At 42.0% G+C, this 22,812-nt stretch overlaps 1 protein-coding gene across 1 annotated transcript in view; it reads right to left on the bottom strand.

Moving 5' to 3' along the window:
* Positions 1–22,812, bottom strand: part of GAD2 (glutamate decarboxylase 2) — a 90,286-nt gene that overhangs the window by 57,156 nt on the left and 10,318 nt on the right. The window contains exons 7-8 of the mRNA XM_041765148.1: positions 20,314–20,429; positions 8,463–8,542 (exon numbers count right to left, since the gene is read on the bottom strand). Coding sequence (XP_041621082.1) covers positions 8,463–8,542; positions 20,314–20,429 — 196 coding nt within the window. The remainder of the gene's footprint in view (positions 1–8,462; positions 8,543–20,313; positions 20,430–22,812) is intronic.

Here is a 22,812-nt window from a genome sequence, read left to right as displayed (position 1 = left end):
TAACGAACTTACAGAAGTCAATACCAAAAAAACCCCAAGTAATTCAATTTAAAATGGGCAGAGGATCTGAATAGACATTTTTTTGAAGAAGACATACAGATGGCCAACAGACACATGAAAAGATGCTCAACATCACTCATCATCAGGAAAATGCAAATCAAAACCTTAGACCAGTTAGAATGGCTAGAATCAAAATAAGTTGATGAGGATGAGTTGGTGTTGGTGAGGATGTAAAGAAAGAGAATCCTCATTCACTGTTGGTGGGAATGCAAACTAGTGCAGCTGCTGTGAAAAGCAGTATGGAGTTTCCTCAAAAAATTAAAAAGAAATACCATATGATCCAATAATTCCACTACTGGGTATTTAGCCCCCAAAAATGAAAGCACCAATTCAAAAAGATATATGCACTCTTATGTTTATTGTAGCATTATTTACAATAGGCAAGATATGGAAGCAGCCTAAGTGTCATCAACAGATGAATGGATAAGGAAAATGTGGAATTATATATATATATATAACATATATATGTAATACATATATATAAAATACATATATACAATTCACAAAATACAAAGTGAAAAAAGAAAGGTTGGATGTGTTAATGTCTAAGAACCTTGGCAATCCTGAGGGTTTCTGAATTGAAATCTGTTCACAGCTCTCAGCTCTTATAAGTCTAGGGCTTTGCCCCATCCCTACTCATAGGTCCCTACCCTTTCCTCTGCCCTTCAGAGCCATTCCCGGTCTCTCTCCCATGTTTCTTTCCAGTTGTATAATGTAAGATAACTGCAGAGTTCTTGTGAGCTCTTCAGAGGAAGCTCCTACACAACTTTGCCAACGGAATAAGGAACTCCCAAGAGAAATTAAGCTGCTATCTATTGTATCCCTTCTTTTCATATAATTCATAGTTCTTGCCTAGCAGGTCTTTGGTCTCACAGTTAAATATACCTTAAGCACCCTCCTTAAAACAATGAAACCCAAAACCATCCTGAATTCAAACCCCCTACAGCTTCCATCCTTCCTGCTTCCCTTCATGGCTCAATCTCTAGAGATGCTGTCTATAATCTGCTCTCCCTTCCCTTCCCTCCTACCCACCCTTCACCTGCTGCAAACTACCTTCTGCCTTCACCCCTCTATTGAAGCTAGTCTTCCCAAATTCACCAGCCACCCCCTGATAAGTAAAGCTGACAGGTAGTTGTTGACTCTTATTTCATCTATTGGTAGCATTTGATGACCCTAACCACTTCTTCTAGAAAGACTCTCAAGGCCCCCAGTTCCTGATTCTTGATTACCTTCCAACGACTCTGACTGCTGCTTCTCAGTCTCCACTGCAGGCTCTTCTAACTCTGCTTGTCCCTGGAATGTGGATGATCCTTAGAGTTCTTTCCTGGGCCCACTCTATGTGGGTCTTGGAGTGTAACTTCAGAGCCTCAGGCTCATATTTCCAAATGCCTACTTGACACCCTCACTTGGATGTCTCATCACTTTTTCAAACTCAACATCTTCAACCCTGAACTTCTCACTCTGGCCAGGGTTCCTTATCTCAGAGAACAGCACCACATGGACCTAGCTGGCAAGCTAGAAGCCTGGTATTCATTCTTGACTCTTCTCTCAACCTGCACACCCATCAGTGAATAATACCTATTAATTTCAGCATTCATCTACATCAGGTCAGCCTACCATTCAGCATCTACTCATATCACTACCACAGCCACCACCTTCTAGCCTCCAACCTGTACTTCACTCCGCATTTAAAATGAACTTTCTAATGCCAAAATATGATGTTGCTTTGCTGCTCAAAACCCTTCAGTGGCATCTTAGGTCTTCAAACCTAAAGTCCAAACAGCTTAACATGGCTCATGAAATCCTTCATGACAAGGTCATTCTGAGCACTTCCTTCCAGAACTTCTTTTCAGTTCTTTGGAGAAGTCAGCTTCCCTCACATTCATGGCTTAGAATGTGCCATGGTTTTCTGCCTGGAACATTCTTTCCTTTTCATCTGGCTAATTCCCATCATCTTCCATCTGGATGTAGAACTAGATGTGTATCAATAGGAACATGTACTTCCCCTCTCACAGCACATCTTTCTCAACTGTTGCCACTTGTTTCAAAGTCTGCCTCTGCAGACTAAGTTTTATAGCCTCTGTGACTATGTCCACCTTGTTTACCACTGTGTTCCTAACCAAGGCAACTTCCTACAGCCAGAAGAAGGTGCTTAGAAAGCTCCCCACTTCCATCATATAGGATCTCTGTATTCTTCCAAATTATCATTCATAGAAGTTTTCTCCCTTCCCCTGTCTGAACCTTTGGGGAACATCTTTTTGCTCAGTGGCCCAATCCAATTCTGAAATATCACTCAGTTTCTTTTACAAATATTTATTTTTTTCTAGATATTAACTCATAACTCTTCTATCCTTAGACACCATCAATGCAGAATTTTGATTCCACTAATTCAAAATTTGCAAATATGAGACCCAATGACACTTGAGTAAAAATTCACTAATCCATTACTGTGAAGATTCAACTTTTTGCTTATAAGGAAAAAGAAATCTTAAACTTAGAACTATGAAATTGAAGATTCATTTAATACATTTTCCTCTTGAATTTAATGATTAATTAAATTATTTTTTACAAAAATAGAACACTCTTTTTAGTTATGATAGCTCACATTCAAATGTAAGCTGTGGTGAAATAAGGTTTTCCATTGCCTTATTTTACGTATTAGAATAATAAAGTTAATATATTTTTTATTTTCAACTTTGAAAGAACCTTTTCCAAACAAATGAACATTTATTATATATTTCTTTCTTTGTTTTAACGGAGAACCAAGTCTCACTTTGAATAAGTGTGGGACCCAGGAAATTTAACAAAATCCCCTACCCCTGGACAAGCAGAGCAGGACTGACTCTATTTTGTGCTGCACCTGCCTTGTGCTGACCTGCTTATTGCTTAGGGCACTGCCCCACCCTAGTCAAAGACCAAGGCACACCCTAACCGGAAATCCAGCTCAGTGATAGGCCAGTTCAAATGGATACTTTAGGGTAAAATGTAATTCAATGGGCCACCTGCGAGTGGACCAGCATGACTGTGCAACTTTCTGCGCATCCCATTGGCCACAGGCCCCTATAAAGTGGCTAAGCCTCTTAGGCTCGGGGTCCAAGTCCCTGCTCCCCGCATTGGATATACTTGGACCCAGGCTCGAGCTTGTAAATAAACCCTCATGTGTTTGCATCGGTGTCGCCTCCTTGGTGGTTTCTCGGATTCGCGATCTTGGGCATAACATAGGTTACTAAACTGAGCCCCTGTGATTACTAATTGAGAGACAGTATTTTGCAGTATTTTCTTCCATATGTAACTTCGGGCTTATTGTTAGAAAGGCACAGATATTCTTTACTAGGACATTTCCCTTCATTGTGAGCTTCCTACTAAATCAGTTGTCTGCAGAACAAGATAAAACCTCTCGGCCTGCCACCGACAAACTGATGTGCAGAGTCAGAAAGAGTAACTAAGAAATGTGTCTTCAAACCTTCAAGAACAAATCTTGTCTTCAAATCTTCAAGAACAGGTCCAGGTTCTGCTTTGTAAAACCTGGATGAGCTTTGCAAAGCAGCTAGGTATGCACTTTGTCAGCCTCAAGTGCTTTTCTGAACCACATATCTGACTTTCACAAGGTCGTGGTTAATAAAAGCAAAATGGCTGCCAAGCATGTTTTAAATGACTCTGACTGGAATGATGGCTACGGGTGACTGTCCAAAGTCTGCTCTTTGGTTCCCAATTCCAAACACTTAATTCCATTAGGCCTCTCAATCTTAAACACGTTTTATAGAGATGATGTGAATTATCAATTTAGAATTAAAGACTACATGTAGCTACCAACACAGCTTTAATTCCCAACCCCCCACCAACATGCTCTCAAAGGATACTGCTAGGAGAACAAATTGGCAAAACCTTTCGAAAGGCAATATGGCCTGAGGTATCACTTTCCTTAAGAATATTCAAATACGGGATCCCTGGGTGGCTCAGCAATTTAGCGCCTGCCTTTGGCCCAGGGCGTAATCCTGAAGTCCTGAGATCAAGTCCCACCTCAGGCTTCCTGCATGGAGCCTGCTTCTCCCTCTGTCTGTCTCTGCCTCTTTCTCTCTCTGTGTCTCTCATGAATAAATGAATAAAATCTTTAAAAAAAGAATATTCATATAATTTAAATTAGCAATTATACTGAGAAATAATCATAAATGGAGAAGCCTGGGCACATACAAATATTCAATGAAGGATAGAAGGGTTATTTACAACAGCAGTACCAGAAAGAGGGAAATGAACAGGAGGAGAGTAATATTTTGTGTTTGTTTTCTACCACTACATATCATTTTTAGTATTTTACATTTGTTAACACATTTAATCTTCGTAACAAGTCTATGAAGCAGGGTCCTTACTTTTTACTTTTTTTGGATAAGAAAACTGAGGCGCAGAGAAGGATTTGCCCAAGCTAGAGCTGAGACCAGACTGGGAAGACAGGGACTCAAACAGTCCAGCTCCAGAACCTACCCTTCAAAGTACTATCATGCTTTTTCATGTTATGTAGTTAAGTATGTTTGCAGTAACATGGAAAAATACTTATCATGTCTAGTTAGAAAAAGAAACACCATCACAAATATGTAAATTAAAACAGGAAAAGAAAAAACCCCAAACCTTTATGCTTGGAAAAAGAGATTGGAAAAAGAGATCACTAACAATACGGTGTTACTGATGCTGTTTGGGTGGTGGAATGATGGTTTTCCCGTTATTTTGTATTTTTTTAAACTAAGCATAGATTTCTTTTCAGATGGTAAAAACACCACTTATTCCTCTTTAAAGGTCTCATGTGCTTCCTGTTCCACTCACCCTTCCCTGTTCTTGCTGACCTTGAAATACGTGGGTCCATTTACATGTGGATATTATTTTTTTAAGATTTTAAAAGTTTTGCCTAACTTCTACACCCATTGTGGGGCTCAAATTCATAACCTCAACATCAAGAGTTGCACGTTCCACCAACTGAGCCAGCTGGGTGCCCCTACACACGGATATTTTTTTTGTGTGTGGATATTTTTTGATAAATACAGTACAGTACTATAAATGTATTTTCCTTATGATTTTGTTAACATTTTGTTTTCTCTAAAAAACAAATGATTTTATTGAAAGACTATAGTATGTAATATACATAAAACATACAAAATATGTATTAATTGACTATGTTATCAGTAAGGCTTCTGGTCAACAGTAGGCTCTTAGTAGTTTAGTTTCAGGAGGAGTCAAAGGTTATTTTTTTTTTGTTTTTTTTTTGTTGTTGTTGTTTTTTTATTTTAATTTTTTTTTTTTTTTTTTTTTTATTTATGATAGTCACAGAGAGAGAGAGAGAGAGAGGCAGAGACACAGGCGGAGGGAGAAGCAGGCTCCATGCACCGGGAGCCTGACGTGGGATTCGATCCCGGGTCTCCAGGATCGCGCCCTGGGCCAAAGGCAGGCGCCAAACCGCTGCGCCACCCAGGGATCCCGGAGTCAAAGGTTATATGTGAATTTTCAACTGCATTGGGTAGAGAGGTCAGTGCTCCTGACCCCCATGTTTTCAAGGGTCAACTGTACTTCCTTTCTTCACTTCACACTTTAACTCCAATTTTCTTTTTTTTTTTTTTTAATCTCTGGGGCCTTTTTTCTCCCACCTTTTATTTCTTATACATTTTTTTCTTTCCTTCTCCTCCGTATTACTCTCTACTCTCTTCCCCATTCCACAAGGCTCATGAGCAGAAAGAGAAAAAGCCCCCCTTGCCTAGCTGCCCTGTAGTCCCCTCCCTCTCTACCCTCCCAATGGGTGTATGTGGGCATTATAAGGGATAGTGAGATATTTTCTGAAAGAAAAAAAACAATAATTTTTAACATTGTATCTTAAGTTTTTCTAATGGTTTCTAAAATTGTTGACATAAAATTCTTTGATCTGAAGATTTGAGGTGACATGGCTAAGTCTCTGATTCTAGACTTCACTGGTTTCCCAGCATTCTTTGTTTTCCACTCCTTTCTCTGCTATTGGTGAATGACAGACATCTTCTGGTGTCTGTTCCTGGCAGCCTGTCTGTGCTCCCTGTTCTCTTTGGAGTATGATCCTGCCCTCAGACACTCAGTAGTCCTCAGCCTAGCCTCTGGCTCCCAGGAATGCCTCGCTGGCTGGTTTGGTGGGCTCATTTCAAGACCACTTTCTTCATTATAACTTGATTCTCACTGGAGTAGAAGCAGCAATATCCATGCCTTGAGCAGTGGCATGAAGAGTACTCTCTGTTCTCCCAGGTCATCCCTCAGCCCACTGGGGTTCAAGTCAAGAACACCTGCCAACCAGGCTAGACTAGAAGACTGAGTGGGTCAGGTAACAGGGCCCGTCTAGACGATCTTTCCCTGAATTCTAGGCTCCTTATAAAAGTTGGCTACAGATTAAGAAAGATATTAAAGTCATCTAAACCTTTATTCCCAGTTAGCATTTTCGTGGCTGTGCCAGTTTTCTTCTCAAATCTCAGTTCTTAAATATCTGATAGTACTGGTAGTCTTAAAAATATAAGCAGTTCTGGGACACCTGGATGGCTCAGCAGTTGAACATCTGCCTTTGGCTCAAGGCGTGATCCTGGGGTCCTGGGATCGAGTCTGACATCAGGCTCCCTGTAGGGAGCCTGCTTCTCCCTCTGCCTATGTTTCTGCCTCTCTCACTGTGCCTCTCATGAATAAATAAATAAAATCTTTTAAAAATACATATATATATATGTGTGTGTGTGTATATGTATACATATATATAATATATATTGTATACATATATAATATACATATATATGTATACATACATATAATTTCCCACTCCTCTTATTGCCAGACCCTCATGCCCAGCCTCATGGAACCAGGTCTCTCCTCAGCCTTGCTTCCTGAAGGATGGTTTCTGTCATGCCCTTCTCGGATAAAAATGTTTTCAGGTTACCTTGATTACTGATCCATCGAGTTCAAATGCTAACTTTAGCATTTCCTCATACACACACAAAGAAAAAGAAAACATCAGTCTTTCCAATTGTTAAAGTAACACATGTTCATTGCAAACAATCAGATAAGATTAGGCCAGAATGTAAAGGCGTGGACAAGAAAGTAGGAAGAACTTAAAATTTTCCCTCCCAGAGTCATTAATCAGTTCGTTTTGTTGCACTTTCAAAGTCCCATGTGGCCTGCCAGGTTTGCCAAGGCTGTTCCTCCCGGACACGTCTGCTCAGGTTCCTTTCCTAGAGCTCCACAAGCTCATTCCTACTTCTGGGGCTCTGTTTACGGTGTTCAGTCCTCTGGAATGGCCTCGCTGCCCGCTCCATTCATTCAGTTCATTCCTAACTTTGCAAATCCTTCAAAAGCACAAGCTTGCTGTGTGAACCTTCCAAGCTTTACCAACGTACAGAGTATGTGCTCTGTGCCCCACGATTCAACAATATAACTGTCTCCTTCTGGTGCTACCCCCATCTCCCTTGGATCAGATACTGTCAGGGAACCGGGATTATGCCTTAGGCTTTTCTGGAGCCTCATGATATGGTGGGCAATCATAAATATCTGTCTAATGAATGCATATGAAAAAATAAATGGTTAATTGAGTAGCTTCCTTTTAATTTAGTAAAATTTCTGACTCGATTCTTTGGAGATTAAGTTTTTGTAGATTCTAGACCTATCAGCTTGTGAAATTTTACATAGATATGCTGAAAATACTTTTTTTTTAAAGATTTCATTTATTTATTCATGAGAGACGAAGATAGAGCGAGAGGCAGAGACACAGACAAAGGAGAAGCAGGGTCCCTGCAGAGAGCCCGATGCGGGACTTGATCCCGGGACCTCGAGATCACGACCTGAGCCCAGGCAGATGCTCAACCACTGAGCTGCCCAGGTGCCCCCTGGAAATACTTTTTAATCCTACACCCATTCCCAGAGCACCTATGAGGTTTGTGTCTATTAAGCTCTCTCCCTAAGAGAGCTCTTTGGTTGCAGCACAAAGTGGATGAGTCGCTGGGAGCATTATTTACTTCCTGCTCACTAAACTGTCCCCCACCTCCCATCCCATCCTGGAATCAGTCCATCAAGTTCACACAATCCACAGTGCCTAGGATGATGGCACCTCCATAAATCAGTGCTCACAGTATTGGTTGTTGCTTAAGTGCCCAGGTGATGAATGTCCCTTGGCACTTTCTTGGCGCAAAATATTTTGATATAACAAAGGTTCCAATTTAGTCAGGAGCCATCAGGCTCCATGGCTTTGAGGAACCACGTCCCAGGGCTCCAAGCAAGAGCCCATGTGAGAAAGAAACAGCAAGTGGCAAGCTGGGGTGGAGGTGGTTTTGCCACCCCGTAGTCACTGCCTGTTTTGGAACTAAATCTAAGACGTGTGGAAGTTGAAAAATGCTAACCAATGAGGACTGCAGATGCACACTCACCTCTCATCACATTTAATCAGAATCACGCTGTCTGTTCCAATCCCCAAAGCTGCAGCTCCCTTCTTGAGAGAAAAGTGACTCTAAAAAAAAAAGCATATTTGTAATTAGTTGCATATAAATTCAAGATCCAATCCCTCAGCTGTGTGTTTTTTCCCTCCTTTCATTTCTAATCTCCCTCAAAAGCCTGGATTGCTGAGAGAAGGCATCCGTCAGTTGAGATTTGGGTTGTTTTTTTTTGTTTTTACTGTGGTAAAATGTACATAACTTAGGATTTACCACCATCACCATTTAAAAAAAAATTAAAGAGTTTATTGATCTATTCATGAGAGACACAGAGAGAGAGGCAGAGATAGGCAGAGGGAAAAACAGCCTCCCTGGCAGGGAGCCCGATGCAGGACTCGATCCCAGGACCCCGGGATCGTGACCTGAGCGAAAGGGAGACGCTCAACCACTGAGCCACCCAGATGTCCCCACTGTAACTATTTTTAAGTGTTCAGTTTGGTGGCCTTAAGTACATTAACATAGCTGTGCAACCATCACAACCATCCACCTCTGGAACTCTTTTTGTCTCACAAAAGGGAATTTCTGTACCCACTGAACAATAACTCCTCATTCTTCCCTCCCTCGGTCCTGGCAACTGCCATCCTACCTTCTGTTTCTATGGATTTTACTATGTTAGATGCCTCATGTAAGTGGAACCATATGGTATTTGTTCTTTCATGACTGGCTTATTTCACTCAGCACAGTGTCCCTGAGTTCAGCCATGTTGTAGCATGTGTCAGAATTCCTTTCCTTTTTAATGCTGAATCCTATTCATTGTAGGTCAACTCTACATTTCCATCCACCCATCAATGGATACTTGGGTAGCTTCTACCTTTTTGGCCACGGGTGGTGATGGTCCTATGGACAAATATCTCTTTGAGCCCTGCTTTCAATTCTTTTGGGTGTATACCCAGAAATGGAGTTGCTAGGTCATATGGTAATTCTGAATTGCAGCACTATTTTCCATAGCAGCTGCATCATTTTATGTCCCCACCAGCAGTGCACAGTGGTTCCAATTTCTCCACAACCTTGTCAATAGTTATTTTCTGTTTTTTTTCCCCTGATATTAGTCATTCCAATGGTTGTGGAGTGATACCTTATTATGGTTTCAATTTGTATTTCTCTAATGATTAGTGATGTTGAGTATCTCCTTATGTGCTTATCAGCTCTTTGTATATCATCTTTAAAGAGATGTCTACATGAGTCCTTTGGCCATTTTCGAAGGGGTTGTTTTGTGGTGGTGGTTGTTGAATTTACTTAAGTTTCTGAATGAAGATAACAAAACCCTGGAACTTGTAAGTGGACCTGCTACCCCGATACACAGTAATCCAAGTCAATTTTACGTATAAGGCATAAAAACAAGCCAACTGCCTCTGGGAACTATGTACTATACCGCTTCCAGGCTTCTATTTTTCTACCAAAAGATTACATCCAGTCTCTGTCAAATTTAGTGAAATCGTGTGCACTCAAGCAAGAGAAGAAGTTGGCCTTAAATCCAGGACTCTTCATCCCAGACTTATTGGGGAGCTAGTTCTGGTGCCGGCAACTCCTCAGCCTGAGACAGGCCCAAGGAAAAGACATCAGTCACTGGCTGGGGCAGGACAGTGTGCAGAGAGGCCACACTGTCCAGCCACTGCCAGATCTTTGTTTGTGCTTTTGGTTACTGATGGGGGAAGGATTGAGAGTCTCAATGGCTATAATCACGGAGCAATTTGGAGAGCTGAGAGAGGCTAACGTAAGCCCAGCTGTATGGCATCTGCCCAGCAGCCCCTTACTATTAACTACAGATCATTAAGCTGTCCAAAAGGGGGGCTGCTTCCTCAATTTACATCTCCAAAGGACTGCTGACTGGAATTTTAAGTTAGCATCCCAGAGTGTACACTCTCTGAATGCCCACTTTTGACTCATCTGAATTCTTAAGTCTGCAGCAAAGGAACTACTAACATGTGTATTTTTAGGGGGCATGTCTGAGAAGCAAGAAGAAATAGCATTTATAACAGTAGCAAATAATGTAAACCAATACATGAGGCCCTGAATAGAGGGGTTTATAAGGCCCAATGTAGCCAAGAAGTAACGAGGAGGAGCCATGAACCTCACTTTACAACCTCAGAAAGACAAAGTAGACAACTATTACCAAAATACCTGGGAACCAGGGTGGGAAGCTTAACTGGGTATGTAAAGCTGCATGACTCTCCCCCCCCCCCCCACAACAACAACAAAAAAACCACTGCGTGCTCAGTGGTTCCCCTGAAGAAGGAGCTCAGGAGAAAACATCAGGCTGTGACTGCAGGGAGGGCACAGAACAGAGGAGCCAGTTGCCCACTGAGCAAGCACAAGCTTCTCAAATTAGGCCCCTCGGTGAATGTGCTCCTAAGCACTGTTAAAATCAAACACACACGGAGACCAGACTTGAAATTTTCCTGAGCCAGACAAAAACCAGTTTTGTCATACAAGCAAAGCTTAATTTAGCTTATTTTACATGACAAACGAAGCTAACAACCTGGGTCACATCTTGCTTATGCCTCTGAAAATCAGAACCAAAACTTAAATTCTTCCCCCAAAATTGATAGGAGGTAACCATTAACCAGTTCTCTTTCATTTAAGAAAATTCTGATATTGTTACCAATCACTGTGAAAAATAAACAGTCACTGCCTCCACACAATATAAGGTGCTTTATGACAGTATTCTCAGAGCCTTGTGCTGTGTTTTGGTTTGAGTGCTCCTGACTTGCAAAAGGTCTTTCTTGGTGTGTGTTCAATAAACCTTCACTAACTTCAGCGATTCCTTGGTTTTTACTTGCGTTTTTGTTCTTATTTTTTCAAACCTTTGACAGTACTAAGCTGCCAAATGGCCAATTGGGGCTAAATAAGAGATCTGGTGCACCTGGTCAATGAGAGGACGTGGTCTTGTCTGGTCTTTAATGAGAAAGAATAGTGATTCTCAAATGAGGAGCAATTATCCAGGATAATTGATCACTGTAGCAAATGCCTCACACTTAAAGACAAACGCATGCCCAAAAAGAAAGCCTCAAGATGGGGAATGAAGGTGATATGAGGCATGAGAAAGAAGATTAGCAACCCAACACTGAGCCTGTTTACATTTTTGGGAAAGGAGCAGGGAAATCACTAGATGTTATCCACAAATAGCAAGGGACCATGGAGAGCAAAGAGCCTGAGAGCAAAAAAAAGACACTACCTAATGAGGAAGAAACAGTGCAAACAACTTAAATAGCACATAGACAGCACATGGGAAATCATTTTTAATCCCTGGCACTGCGTTTAATGGAACTACTTGTTGATGAACCACAGCAGAGCAGCTTGCTAGAAGCTGAGGAGTCTGGAAACCAGGCATCTGGTTTTCCAGAGGATGCTTGTTCATGAGCAGAGGACAACAGGGACATGTGGCACCAGTCACCTTCATATCTGAAGGGCTGGGTCAGGGTGAGAAAAAAGGGATAGATGGCTTGGAGTGGCTTCAGAAGGTAAAGCTATGAACAAAAATTGAAAGTTCCAGGGATTCAGATGTGTCCCCAAATCATCAAGGCTTTTGTAATGATTATTCATCAGTAGAATGGCTGGGGAATGAGTTAATGAACATTCCCCCTACCTCCTCCACCCTGATTTTGAAAAAATAATAGATTTGATAGAATCTAGTGCTTATTTATTTATTTATGATAGTCACAGAGAGAGAGAGAGAGAGAGAGAGAGAGAGGCAGAGACACAGGCAGAGGGAGAAGCAGGCTCCATGCACCGGGAGCCCGATGTGGGATTCGATCCCGGGTCTCCAGGATCCCGCCCTGGGCCAAAGGCAGGCACTAAACCGCTGCGCCACCCAGGGATCCCTCTAGTGCTTATTTAGAACTAAATCATATTTCTATTTGGCTAATAGATGTTAAAATTCATCTGATTTTGATTTTTTTACTAAACAAAAAATTCAAGATTGATGGAAGATTAATTTCTCTATCTTCTAAAAAATATCCTAAGTCACCTAGGTATGGGCTACACGATTCAGCTGACATTTAAAATATGTGCAAATAACCATGGGGTTTTAGAGTTATAAAATAATTATAATTGAAAAAAAGGCAGGCTTTCTGGGCTTGAGTAGGATGAGATTATCCAGAGGAAGAATGTATAAGAATGAGAGCCCAGAGGCTGAGGTAGGGGCATGTACTCCTTCATTCCATCAAGCCCTATGACTGGGGTGCGCATCAGCTCCTTCCTTCTGTAATGGGGACAATAAATCTTTCCTGTCTTCAGAGATGGTTGGAGGATAAGGAGAATGGGTGAAAGCTCTGAGACAAACCACTTCAGTCTCTTGAGGTGCTGGTTTCTCTTCCTCTATGGCAATTTAGATAAGCAATTTGGGAAGCTGCATTAACTATTTCAAGCCATTGTTGATCACATCCAGATACTTAACTGAGAATCAGATTCAACTGCCTTGTTGAAGGCAGGGCTGCAGGGAAAGCCTCTGATAAGCCTGGGGGACACAAAGATGATTAAAACAGCCCTCAGCCCCCGACCCCCCCCCCACCTCCTCTACTTCATCTCCTGCCTCCATCTCTTGCTCTATCTGATGGCACTGGCTGTGAGTTTGTTGACCTTGTTCTTCCCTCTCAGCCTTTGTATTCACTCTTCCATTTCTTGGGAAAATCCTTCCCTCAGATACTTATATGGCTCCCTGCCTTATTTGATGTAGGTCTCTGCTCTATATCACTTCTACAGAGAACTTTTATATCCATCTTGTGAAACAGCCCACCATTGTCCAGTTCTTTCATCAGCATATGACACTAGAGTAAATATTTATTTGTTGACTAGATGTCCCCTACTAGAAAATAGGTTGCATGAGGAGAAGGACTTTGTTGTCAGTTGGCTTAGCAAATATTTATTATTAGCAAATATTTTTTTGAACTTGGCCATATGCTTGGAGAACAAATCCAGAAAACTGTCCACTCTATTGCTATAAATCTCTGGCCACAAATTACAATATTGAGGTGTAGCTTTGGTAACTGGAGCCAGACAATGGTGGGCTAAATAGACCCCAACACCTCTAATCTATGGCTCATTCAAAAAAATTTTTTTTATTATTTATTTATGATAGTCATACAGAGAGAGAGAGAGAGAGAGAGAGAGGCAGAGACACAGGCAGAGGGACAAGCAGGCTCCACTCACCGGGAGCCCGACGTGGGATTCGATCCAGGGTCTCCAGGATCGCGCCCTGGGCCAAAGGCAGGCGCCAAACCTCTGCGCCACCCAGGGATCCCTCTATGGCTCATTCTAAAAGCAAGTCCTGAGATCTTCAAAGCACCCACCCCAAAATGCCCAGGATGGGGTTCTTTCCAAGCAGGAAGCAGCCATAGGTCCTTCTAGCCAGTTCAGCTGCTTTGGGGAAGAAGCAACTCATAACTTCAAATGAAGAAAGAAAAAGGACACACTATATTGGAAATCTCAACTCTTAACTCTTCCAACATTATGTGAGTTGCTTTATCTTCTAGCCCTAAGATCTGTCAATTGTCCTTGAACTTGCCCCTTTGTGAATGGAGTGAATGAAGTGTGTGTGGAGACACAGAACAGAGGTCAGTGTGGGTCCCTTGCACATCAGGACCCCTACAAACAGATTGCAAAGCTCAGTCTATAAAGGAGCTGAAATTTGCTTCTTTGACCCTTCCCCATGCGTTGGACACCCTTCCCCACTCACTGATTATAGGACCAACAGTCTTCCCCTTGTCCTCCTTCTCCACACTTCTCCCACATGTCCACTGGTTTGCTCCCTATACATCCTGAGATTTGTGGAAAATGATAGCTTTTTCTGCCTTAGACACACCAGTAGTCCTTGTCCTTCATGAAGTGGCCTTAAAAAGAGCATTCTGCTTTCTAAAGCATCTGATTTACAAAGAAGCTGTTACTCTGTGAGAGCACTTGACTTATTTCTAATTCTAATGATTGGAGGATGTGTGGGGGGATCACAAAACCATGGTCTTCGAGACTCCATGTGATGTGATATGGATCTACACACAAGGCATTTCTGGGAAGCTGCTACCTCATTACTCATAGCTCTACAGTTTAAAGTCACCCATTGTGAGCTTGTGCCCTCAGTAAGTGCTAAACGGGATGGTGTGTCCCAAGATGAAGCTGACATGAAAAGAGATCCAAGGATGACATCTGGTGACAAACGTGAACGTCAGCATGAATTCAGTGTCAAAGATCACTCAGTGTGGTCTCAGGGGTTCTGAGAAGAGGGACTGTCTCCTCCAGACCCCAGTCCTCTCCTTGTCCTACAGTACAATATCTGCCTTTTGAGAGCAGGCACTGGATCCGTTCAGTTCTCTGCTGTCTCCACAGTGCGTGAGGCAAGGCCTGGTGCAAGGCTCACTGAGTGAATGAAGAAGGTATGAGGAGAACATCCCACTGGCTTGCACTTGCACATGGTTGCACTTGCCTTACTGCCTCATGCCTTTGTCTCCTATTGCAATGGAAATATCCCCAAGAGAGGCAACTCTTAGGCTTTACCAATCATTTATAGGGCTTTCAGGCTCTTTCTTGAGAGTAGGTCTTGATGGGATGGAGCAGCAGGAGGAGAAAATAACACCAGGGGCGATGAGAGCCCTAAAATGAACCAGAGGCAAGAATGTGGACGCCAAAGGGAAATTGCATTTTGCTCACAATTTCACTTACCAAAGTTCTGTCAAGCTAAGTTTCTGACTAATGGAGAGCATTACAAGAGAGCTGTCTTCTTCCAAGCTGCCTGGGTCACTGTTAGTTTTTTTTTTTGTTTTGTTTTGTTTTGTTTTGTTTTTTTAATAAACACAAAGATGTCTGTTTTTGGAATTGAAGCCTCTCATAGAGTGCTGTTATCTTTCTAAACAATTATGAGAATCATCTCCTCACGTAAGTGGGCTGAAGCCATAAGGGGCCTCAGCAGAACATGGGTGACTTTACTGGCTGTAAAGAATGGAGTAAATTGTGCTCATTTGCCTAAAAGAGTGTGCTACCTGTTCTGATTATGAAGAACATGTTTCCTAGAGGTAATTATGCCATTTCACTGACACGATTTCTGGAACAGCTTGTTGCATATGAGGAAATAAGAGGAATTTGAAATGAAGCTTGTTTGGGCTTTCAAAGGATTCAGAGGTAGAGATGTGACTTACTGAGCTAAAGTCTTAACTTCCCCCCTAAACCTACTTCCAAGAAAGAACCTTAAACTCAACAGATTAAATTCTGCCAAAATTTTCTATTCCTAAAGTTTTGGTGACAGTGATGGGATTCCAGCAAAAAAACAAGAATTAAGCCAAACAATCTTTAAGATTCCCCCCCCCCCCAATTCTGAGATTTTTGTAATTCCATATTGTGGAGGAAAAGAATCTTGGAACTCTTTACTCAGAGCTTAAATGCTATCTATTGTTTCAACTCAGTGATATATTTACTTCTTCTAATGTTCTTCATAGCAATACTATTATTTAATTCAGTCTTACTCAAAATTTCAAGAAAAGAATTGGATTTGAACAAGAGAAAATTTTAATAGTTTTCCCTCCTTATCAACAAGGGAAAGTTCTTTTCTGGGTTGGTGGCCAGAAAGGACATGAGTAGCTTGGTAGGGTGCAACAGAAAGAGATGGTGAGGGTCATTAAGAAAACAAAAAATGATGCTTCCCTTCCTCAATGTGTGATGTTTCTGGCTGGATGCTGGAAGAGAGCTTCTAAATGTCATTTCCATTCCTATGGCTCTACACATGTCAAGTTTTAAACTCAGTGCTCAGACTAGAAGGAAGGATAAACCTTACCTAGTTTAATAGATCAGGAAATTATATTAGCACTAGAATAACCAACATGGGTAAAATAGGATTTGAGAAGGGATGCTACAAGTGAATTTAGAGTAGCCAGGCAGAGTGGTTGTAGAGGTCTTCCAACTCAGTAGTTGAAAGCAGTGTTGGGATTGTCAGGAAACTGAGATCTGAATCTGCCACTGACTGGCTAGAAATCCTGGACAAAGCATTTCCCATGGCTGGGACTTGGGTTCCTCATCTAAAAATAAGGTTGTGGGTTTTTTTTTTCTCAAGTTACCTAATATTTTTGTAGAATTTCCTATCTCCTAGAGCTGAAGTAAGTGTTTTATAAGGATCTCATTTGATTATCAAGTCCCAGGCTTTGGAAACTCTCAAGGAATGTTGGGAGAGACAATACTTGAAGCAGTTTCTACCATAGCCTTTGGCTTTTCCTCTCTCCACTGGATCCACAAAGCAGCTCTTCCACTACTGATTCTCCCTGCAGGTCAAGGGACTCAGAAAGAAACCTCCATATAAAGATGGAAATTGTTGGGCCTGGAGAAAAGCCATTTGAGACAGGACTTGGTAATCCTTCTCGAGCTTGTGGAGATCTATTTTTGCGGCTGGTGGAGATAAGGTGATTGTAAAACTTGAAAAGACTAAGAGAATATATGGCCTGGCCTGAAACAGGAAGGAACTACACTAAATGATGAATGGAATGGAATGGCCCTGGGGTCTAGAGCCCAGAATTAACTAGAAGTGGGGGTCATGTTATCTCTTAACCCAAAGCTTCATGGGCAGGGCTACTTTTAAGGGCTCAACTGTCCAGAATGGTTTGGATCAAGTGTTCAATGAGACATAGGAGTACTTTAAATGAGCTCTAAAAGTCCCCTCCAGCCAGCCCTATGAGATAATAAGGAAGTTTTTTTAGCTTCATATTCACATTAAGAAAAAAGATCTTGATGGAAATTTTACTTGGGGAGGTACAAAATGTTAAATTAATTTATGAGCTCTGGTGTACAAAATGTTGTTGCTGAATCTTTTGATCTGTTTTCTACATTGGTAGTCAGGGCAGGGACCTCACTGGCCTGGGAGTCAGGAAACCCATTTAATCCTGGCTCTACCTGCAGCCTCTTCATTTAAAATAATGTTGATAATCTCTGCTCTGCCCATTGCACAAGAATGTCATGAAAATAAAATAAGCTAATGTATATTGGAAGTATGTTGGAAACAGTCAAAGGCTTTTCAGGTATCAGGTATTATACATTAGAAAAAGAGTTCAGGGCAGCCCCAGTGGCTCAGCGGTTTAGCTCCACCTTCGGCCTGGGGTGTGATCCTGGAGACCTGGGATCGAGTCCACGTCGGGCTCCTTGCATGGAGCCTGCTTCTCCCTCTGCCTGTGTCTCTGACTCTCTCTCTCTCTCTCTCTCTCTCTCTCTCTCCCTCTGTGTCTCTCATGAATAATTAAATACTTAAAAAAAAAGAGTTCACCTGTCAAAAAATAAGGATAGAGTTAGAACCAACTGGTAGTTTAGGAAAAGTTCATAATTCAAATGTTCTTTCACAATTATGTGCATGGATAGAGATGTAAGAAGAAGGAAGAAGAATCAAAGTGTTGTTGTAGAGCTGAGTCACCTTTCTTTCACTTAGAAGTCAAAATTAGACTCTAAGTTTGCTATATCAAGAAAAGAAGGAATAGCAAAATTATTCTCAGACCACATGACCTGGGCTTTATGGGGAAGATTAAGTCAATTTCCATGAAGCTTGAGCCAATTAATTCATGAAGAAACCAGAGAGCATAGGGCAGCTTTCTGGTTGATTGACCTGGTTGTGCAAACAGCATGGAAGCCAAAAGAAGAAGGTGATCAATTTAAGATCATCTGGGCTTTTTGAGATTGAGAATAGAGTAATATTTAACTATTTAGGAGTATTAAGGAGATAGTAATTGGAAAAAAATATCATGGTTTTCTATCCTTGGAGAAGCTAAGAAATGAAAATTATCTCATGATGAGGTATTAGGCTTAACAGGTTGAATAATACCCTTCTGCAAAGACATCCACACCCGAATCCTTGAAACCTAAGAATATCACCTTACATGGCAAAAGGGACTTTGCAGATGTGATTAAACTAAGAGTCTTGAGATGGGAGGTTGTCTTGGGTTATCTGGGTGTACCCAATGTCATCACAAGGGTCCTTATAAGGGAAAGAGGTAGAAAAGAGAGTTAGAGCCAAAGAAGGAGATGTAGTGACAGAAGCAGAGGTCAGAAAGGGAGAGAGGGAGGGAGGGGGGGAGGGAGGGAGAGAGAGAGAGAGAGAGAGAATGAGAAAGAGAGATTTGAAGATGTTCTACCACTGGTTTTGGAGTTGGAAGAAGGGACCATGAACCAAAGAAGTCAGGTGGCCTTTAGACACTAGAAAAGGCAAGGATATGGATTCTCCCCTCCATCTCCAGAAGGAATATAGCTTTGCCTGACTGATTGTAGATTTCTGACCTCCAGAATTATCAGACAATACATTTATATTGGTTTAATCCATTAAGTTTGTGGTAATTTTTTCTAGTAGCAATAGGGAAGTGAAAACACCAGGTAATTTCAAGCTGTGGACTTGTCTGCTAAATTTGACCTCTATAAGTTGAAGACAGGCAAAAAAAAAAAAAAAAAAAAAAAGAGAGAAAAAAAAACCCAAACCAAAAAGAAAAGAAAAGAAAAATGGTAAAACATGACTAAAAACAGGATGCTGAGGATCTTCTGTTACCATAAATCACTAGTTCCCTTTGATTCCATGGCTACTGCTACAGCCGTGAACTGTATTCACTGGCTTCCAGTCTGTACTCGCCCTTTGTTTCCTTGTTATGAAACACACACACACACACACACACACACACACACACACACCACACCACACACACCATTTAAAACAGAGAAAGAAAAGTCCCATAGGAGATGTGCCTTGACTCCTGCTCTAATGCCCTGCCTCTCCCCATGCATGTCTCTTTATAGGAGCCCTTCATTCCCCTATAGGCCCCCCATCTCCTCTTTCCCCCACCATCAAATGACTTCTTGATCTTCTTTGAGGCAACTGTTTCCCAGACCCTAGGCTACTTTGAGGCAGAGACTGTGAAGAAAAAAATCTTAGGAATTCCACAGCAGATAATACTTAGGAACACTGGTCAAGAACAGCCTTGGGTTTACTGCAGAACCTGTGTGGTGGGAGAATTTAGAACCACGATGCTGCTCAAACAGCTGCAATGTGGGTTCGAGCTTGTGTGTGGCTCTCTCCCTGCACAGGAGAGAAAGCTGGAGGCCAAGCAGACTGAAGCTGTTTAGTTTAATTGATGTGAACAGGCTGGGCTGCTTTTTTAAATGTGTCCTTGGTAGTAGCATTGGAAATGCCGGCATGGCACTGGAATGGCATTAGCTCCTGGAAAACCATGAAAAGAATACGAAACACTATGCTGTGGTGTTCAGCTAGGAAGGCCCAGCTCTCAGCGTCCCACCCAGAGAGCAGCCCAGAAGGATGCCAGAACCTGTGATTGGCTGAGACAGAACTGACCCAAAGATCAGCTATGACAGATATGACCTCTAGGCCATTTCTCTACAGTGATAAGACCTCTGGTTAAGTCCACCAAAGTTAAGCATCAAATGGCTCAAGGCACCATTAGGGTAGAATATTTGATCAGAATTTTCATACAGAAGGGATTGTATCAGTAGGATATTCCAGAGTTTTGAGTTATGTAGGCACAGCATCAATTGTCCTAATGAGTTCATAGTCACTCTGGCCCTATGTCTCCTCCTTCCCCCAACACCTAACATTAATAAATAAAAGTGAAGTGTAAGAATTAGAAGTAAAACATTCTGCTTTCTCTTTGAAGGTTTTCCTAAATTCCAGAGAGAAAGGGGTTCACTCCATTGTACCACTCAGCTGTTCTCTCCCCTCATTCTCTCCCAAGAAGTATCTACCCTCTGAGGATAAAGCATTTGCAAATATGATTCCTTCAACTTGTGCTTTACAGACTATAATCTTAAACTTGGGAAGAACAGAAACACATACATGCTCAGATGTGAAGGCAATGAGCCTGGGAACCGCAGCCATTCCTTTCTCCTTGACTTCTGGGAACATCTTAAAGCGTGCGATCAGCATGGCATACATGTTAGAAATAGCGCCACCTAAAATAACAACACACAGTTACCTTTTCTAGTCATTATCGACATAATTTCACATGCAAGCAACATCCTTTATTCCCATTGACCTAGAATCCTCCTCAGACACAGGAGAAGGCTGTCTTTATTGGTCATCCTTTGAACTGAATCCTCAAACTCAGACTGAGTCCTCAGGCTAAGAGAGTCTAAGAGAAAGGCTCATTGGGTTGTGACCATAGGACACATGCTACCGCTCCACATCCCAAATCTGTCAACTAAGCAGAACTGCAATTAATTCTGCTCTTGCTGGGAGTCCTTTGAAGAAGTTCTTAAGAACTAAGAAATTGTCTTCCTTCTCACCTTGTGAGTGTGGTCATTCTTCATTAGGCCTATGGAAATCCCACTTTTATCCTGATGAAGAAAACATTTCTTTTCATTTCAATGCAGGCAATGCCTTGCACTTGCACTAAGACAAATCAGTTGTAGTTACTGGTGTGGACTGTTAATCCACAATTCTTACAGAATGAGGATAAACATTGAAGCCCATTTCATCATACTCATTTATGAATTTTCCTGAGAATAGTTCTTTCCTCTCAAAGACATCATAGAAATATAATTTTAACAGCTAAACAAAATCTTCTTTCTTTTTTAAATATTTATTTATTCATGAGAGACACACGGAGAGAGAGACCGAGACATAGGCAGAGGGAGAAGCGGGCTCCTTGCAGGGAGCCTGATATGGGACTCAATCCTGGGGCCCCAGGATCATGCCCCGAGTGAAAGGCAGATGCTCAACCACTGAGCCACCCAGGTGTCCCCAAAATCTTATTCCATAATGATAGGAAAACACACAACTAAGGGAATTTTAAGTCATTAAGCTACATTAGCAAGTGTAGTTATGTTAATATTAATTTATGAAAATATTATTATCAAGTATTTTGCATTGAATTGCTTTTCCTATGTCATCCTAAGATTGTCAAGGATTTAGTACCACAATATTTATATCTTATAAGTAAGGTCTCATTTGACAAGCAAAGAAAAGTGAGCTTTTCCCCAAGATTGTTGGAAAGCTAAGGATTTTTGCTATACAAGAAGACAGATTGTTGTGCATACAAATGGATATGCTGGCATGGAAGCTGTGACATCATGTGGCAGAGTGAATGCACTATCCTTTCCCCATAGGGACACACTGGGCTCTCTCATGATGTGAGTGCTTTGAGTTCCCTTCTCTTTGGGTGGCTGAAGAGCAGAGGCCTCTTTCCACCAGGCTGAATGGCTCATGTGGGCCACAACTTTTGCCTCATGAGCAAGGAGGCAGCCTGACACAGAGCAGCCCGTATCCAGGTCCTGGCTCTGTCATCAGTCAGAATAAGGGCAGTTTCTACCTCTTCTGAACCCCAGAGACATGGGGCAAGCAGAATCCAGGTCAAGCCTGCTCTGAGCAGACCCCTAAGTCTAAAAGGCTGAGGGTGTAGGATGCTGCCGGGCAAGAGACTAGCTTTTAAAAGAACTTTCACTCTAGCGTGTGGTTTTTCTACCTTGGCACTTAATGGTATTTGGGGCTGGATAGCTCCTTATGGAGAGGGTTGTCCTGTGTACAGTAGGGTGTTTAGCAGCATCCCTGACTGTTATCCACCAGATGCCAGTAGTACTACATGCCCTACCCCCCACCGAGTTGTGACAATCAAGAACTTCTCCATTCATCGCCAAATGTCCCTTCGGGGGATACAACAGCGCCCACTCCCTCCGGAGGAGAAGCACTGCCCTAGTTGTTCTTGTAAGAGAGGCTGGAGAGAAAGGAGGCCAGGAAAAAAAGGGGGAAATGAACACAAAGGAAGTGCGTCACATAGCACAGTTACTCAAGAAGCTGCCAGCTCTGTCCTGCCACTCCTCATTTTACCACTCAATTATTCTCTCTAAAGACCAAATAGCCCTGAGAGAGATGAAGAGGATTCTAGGCCACTAGGCAGAGCAGACTGCTTTGTGCAACCCAGGTGGGAGGACAAATGCATCTTCCAGAGAAAGGATGCAAAAAGAAGCTCTGAAGCATCAGGAAAATCCTGTTAGATAGACAAAGGTTTGGAACTAAGCCAAGATGTCCCTTTCTTCTCCTTTGGTCCTTCATGACTTGCTGAGCAGTGAGGAATATTCCAGTTCTTTTTGGTTCCCAGGCATAGGTGACATCACAGAAACAGATTTCTTCTAGAAGTCCCAGAGAACTTTCCATGAAGCATGAAGCCTCTGGATGGTATAGATGGAGGTGTAAGGTAAACCAAGCTGAGCTACATATTCTAGTCACAGACCCTAACTCTCTGTGTTTAGTCCCAGGGAATAAGGCTTTCAGGTCTGAAGCACATAAGATGTGTGTTTTCCCCTATCTCCACTCCTTAAATGGTAAGGCCTATACCCC

The sequence above is a fragment of the Vulpes lagopus genome, chromosome 8 (assembly GCF_018345385.1).
Source record: "Vulpes lagopus strain Blue_001 chromosome 8, ASM1834538v1, whole genome shotgun sequence".
Classification (NCBI taxonomy): Eukaryota; Metazoa; Chordata; class Mammalia; order Carnivora; family Canidae; genus Vulpes; species Vulpes lagopus.
This window is presented reverse-complemented; position numbering and strand designations above follow the sequence as displayed.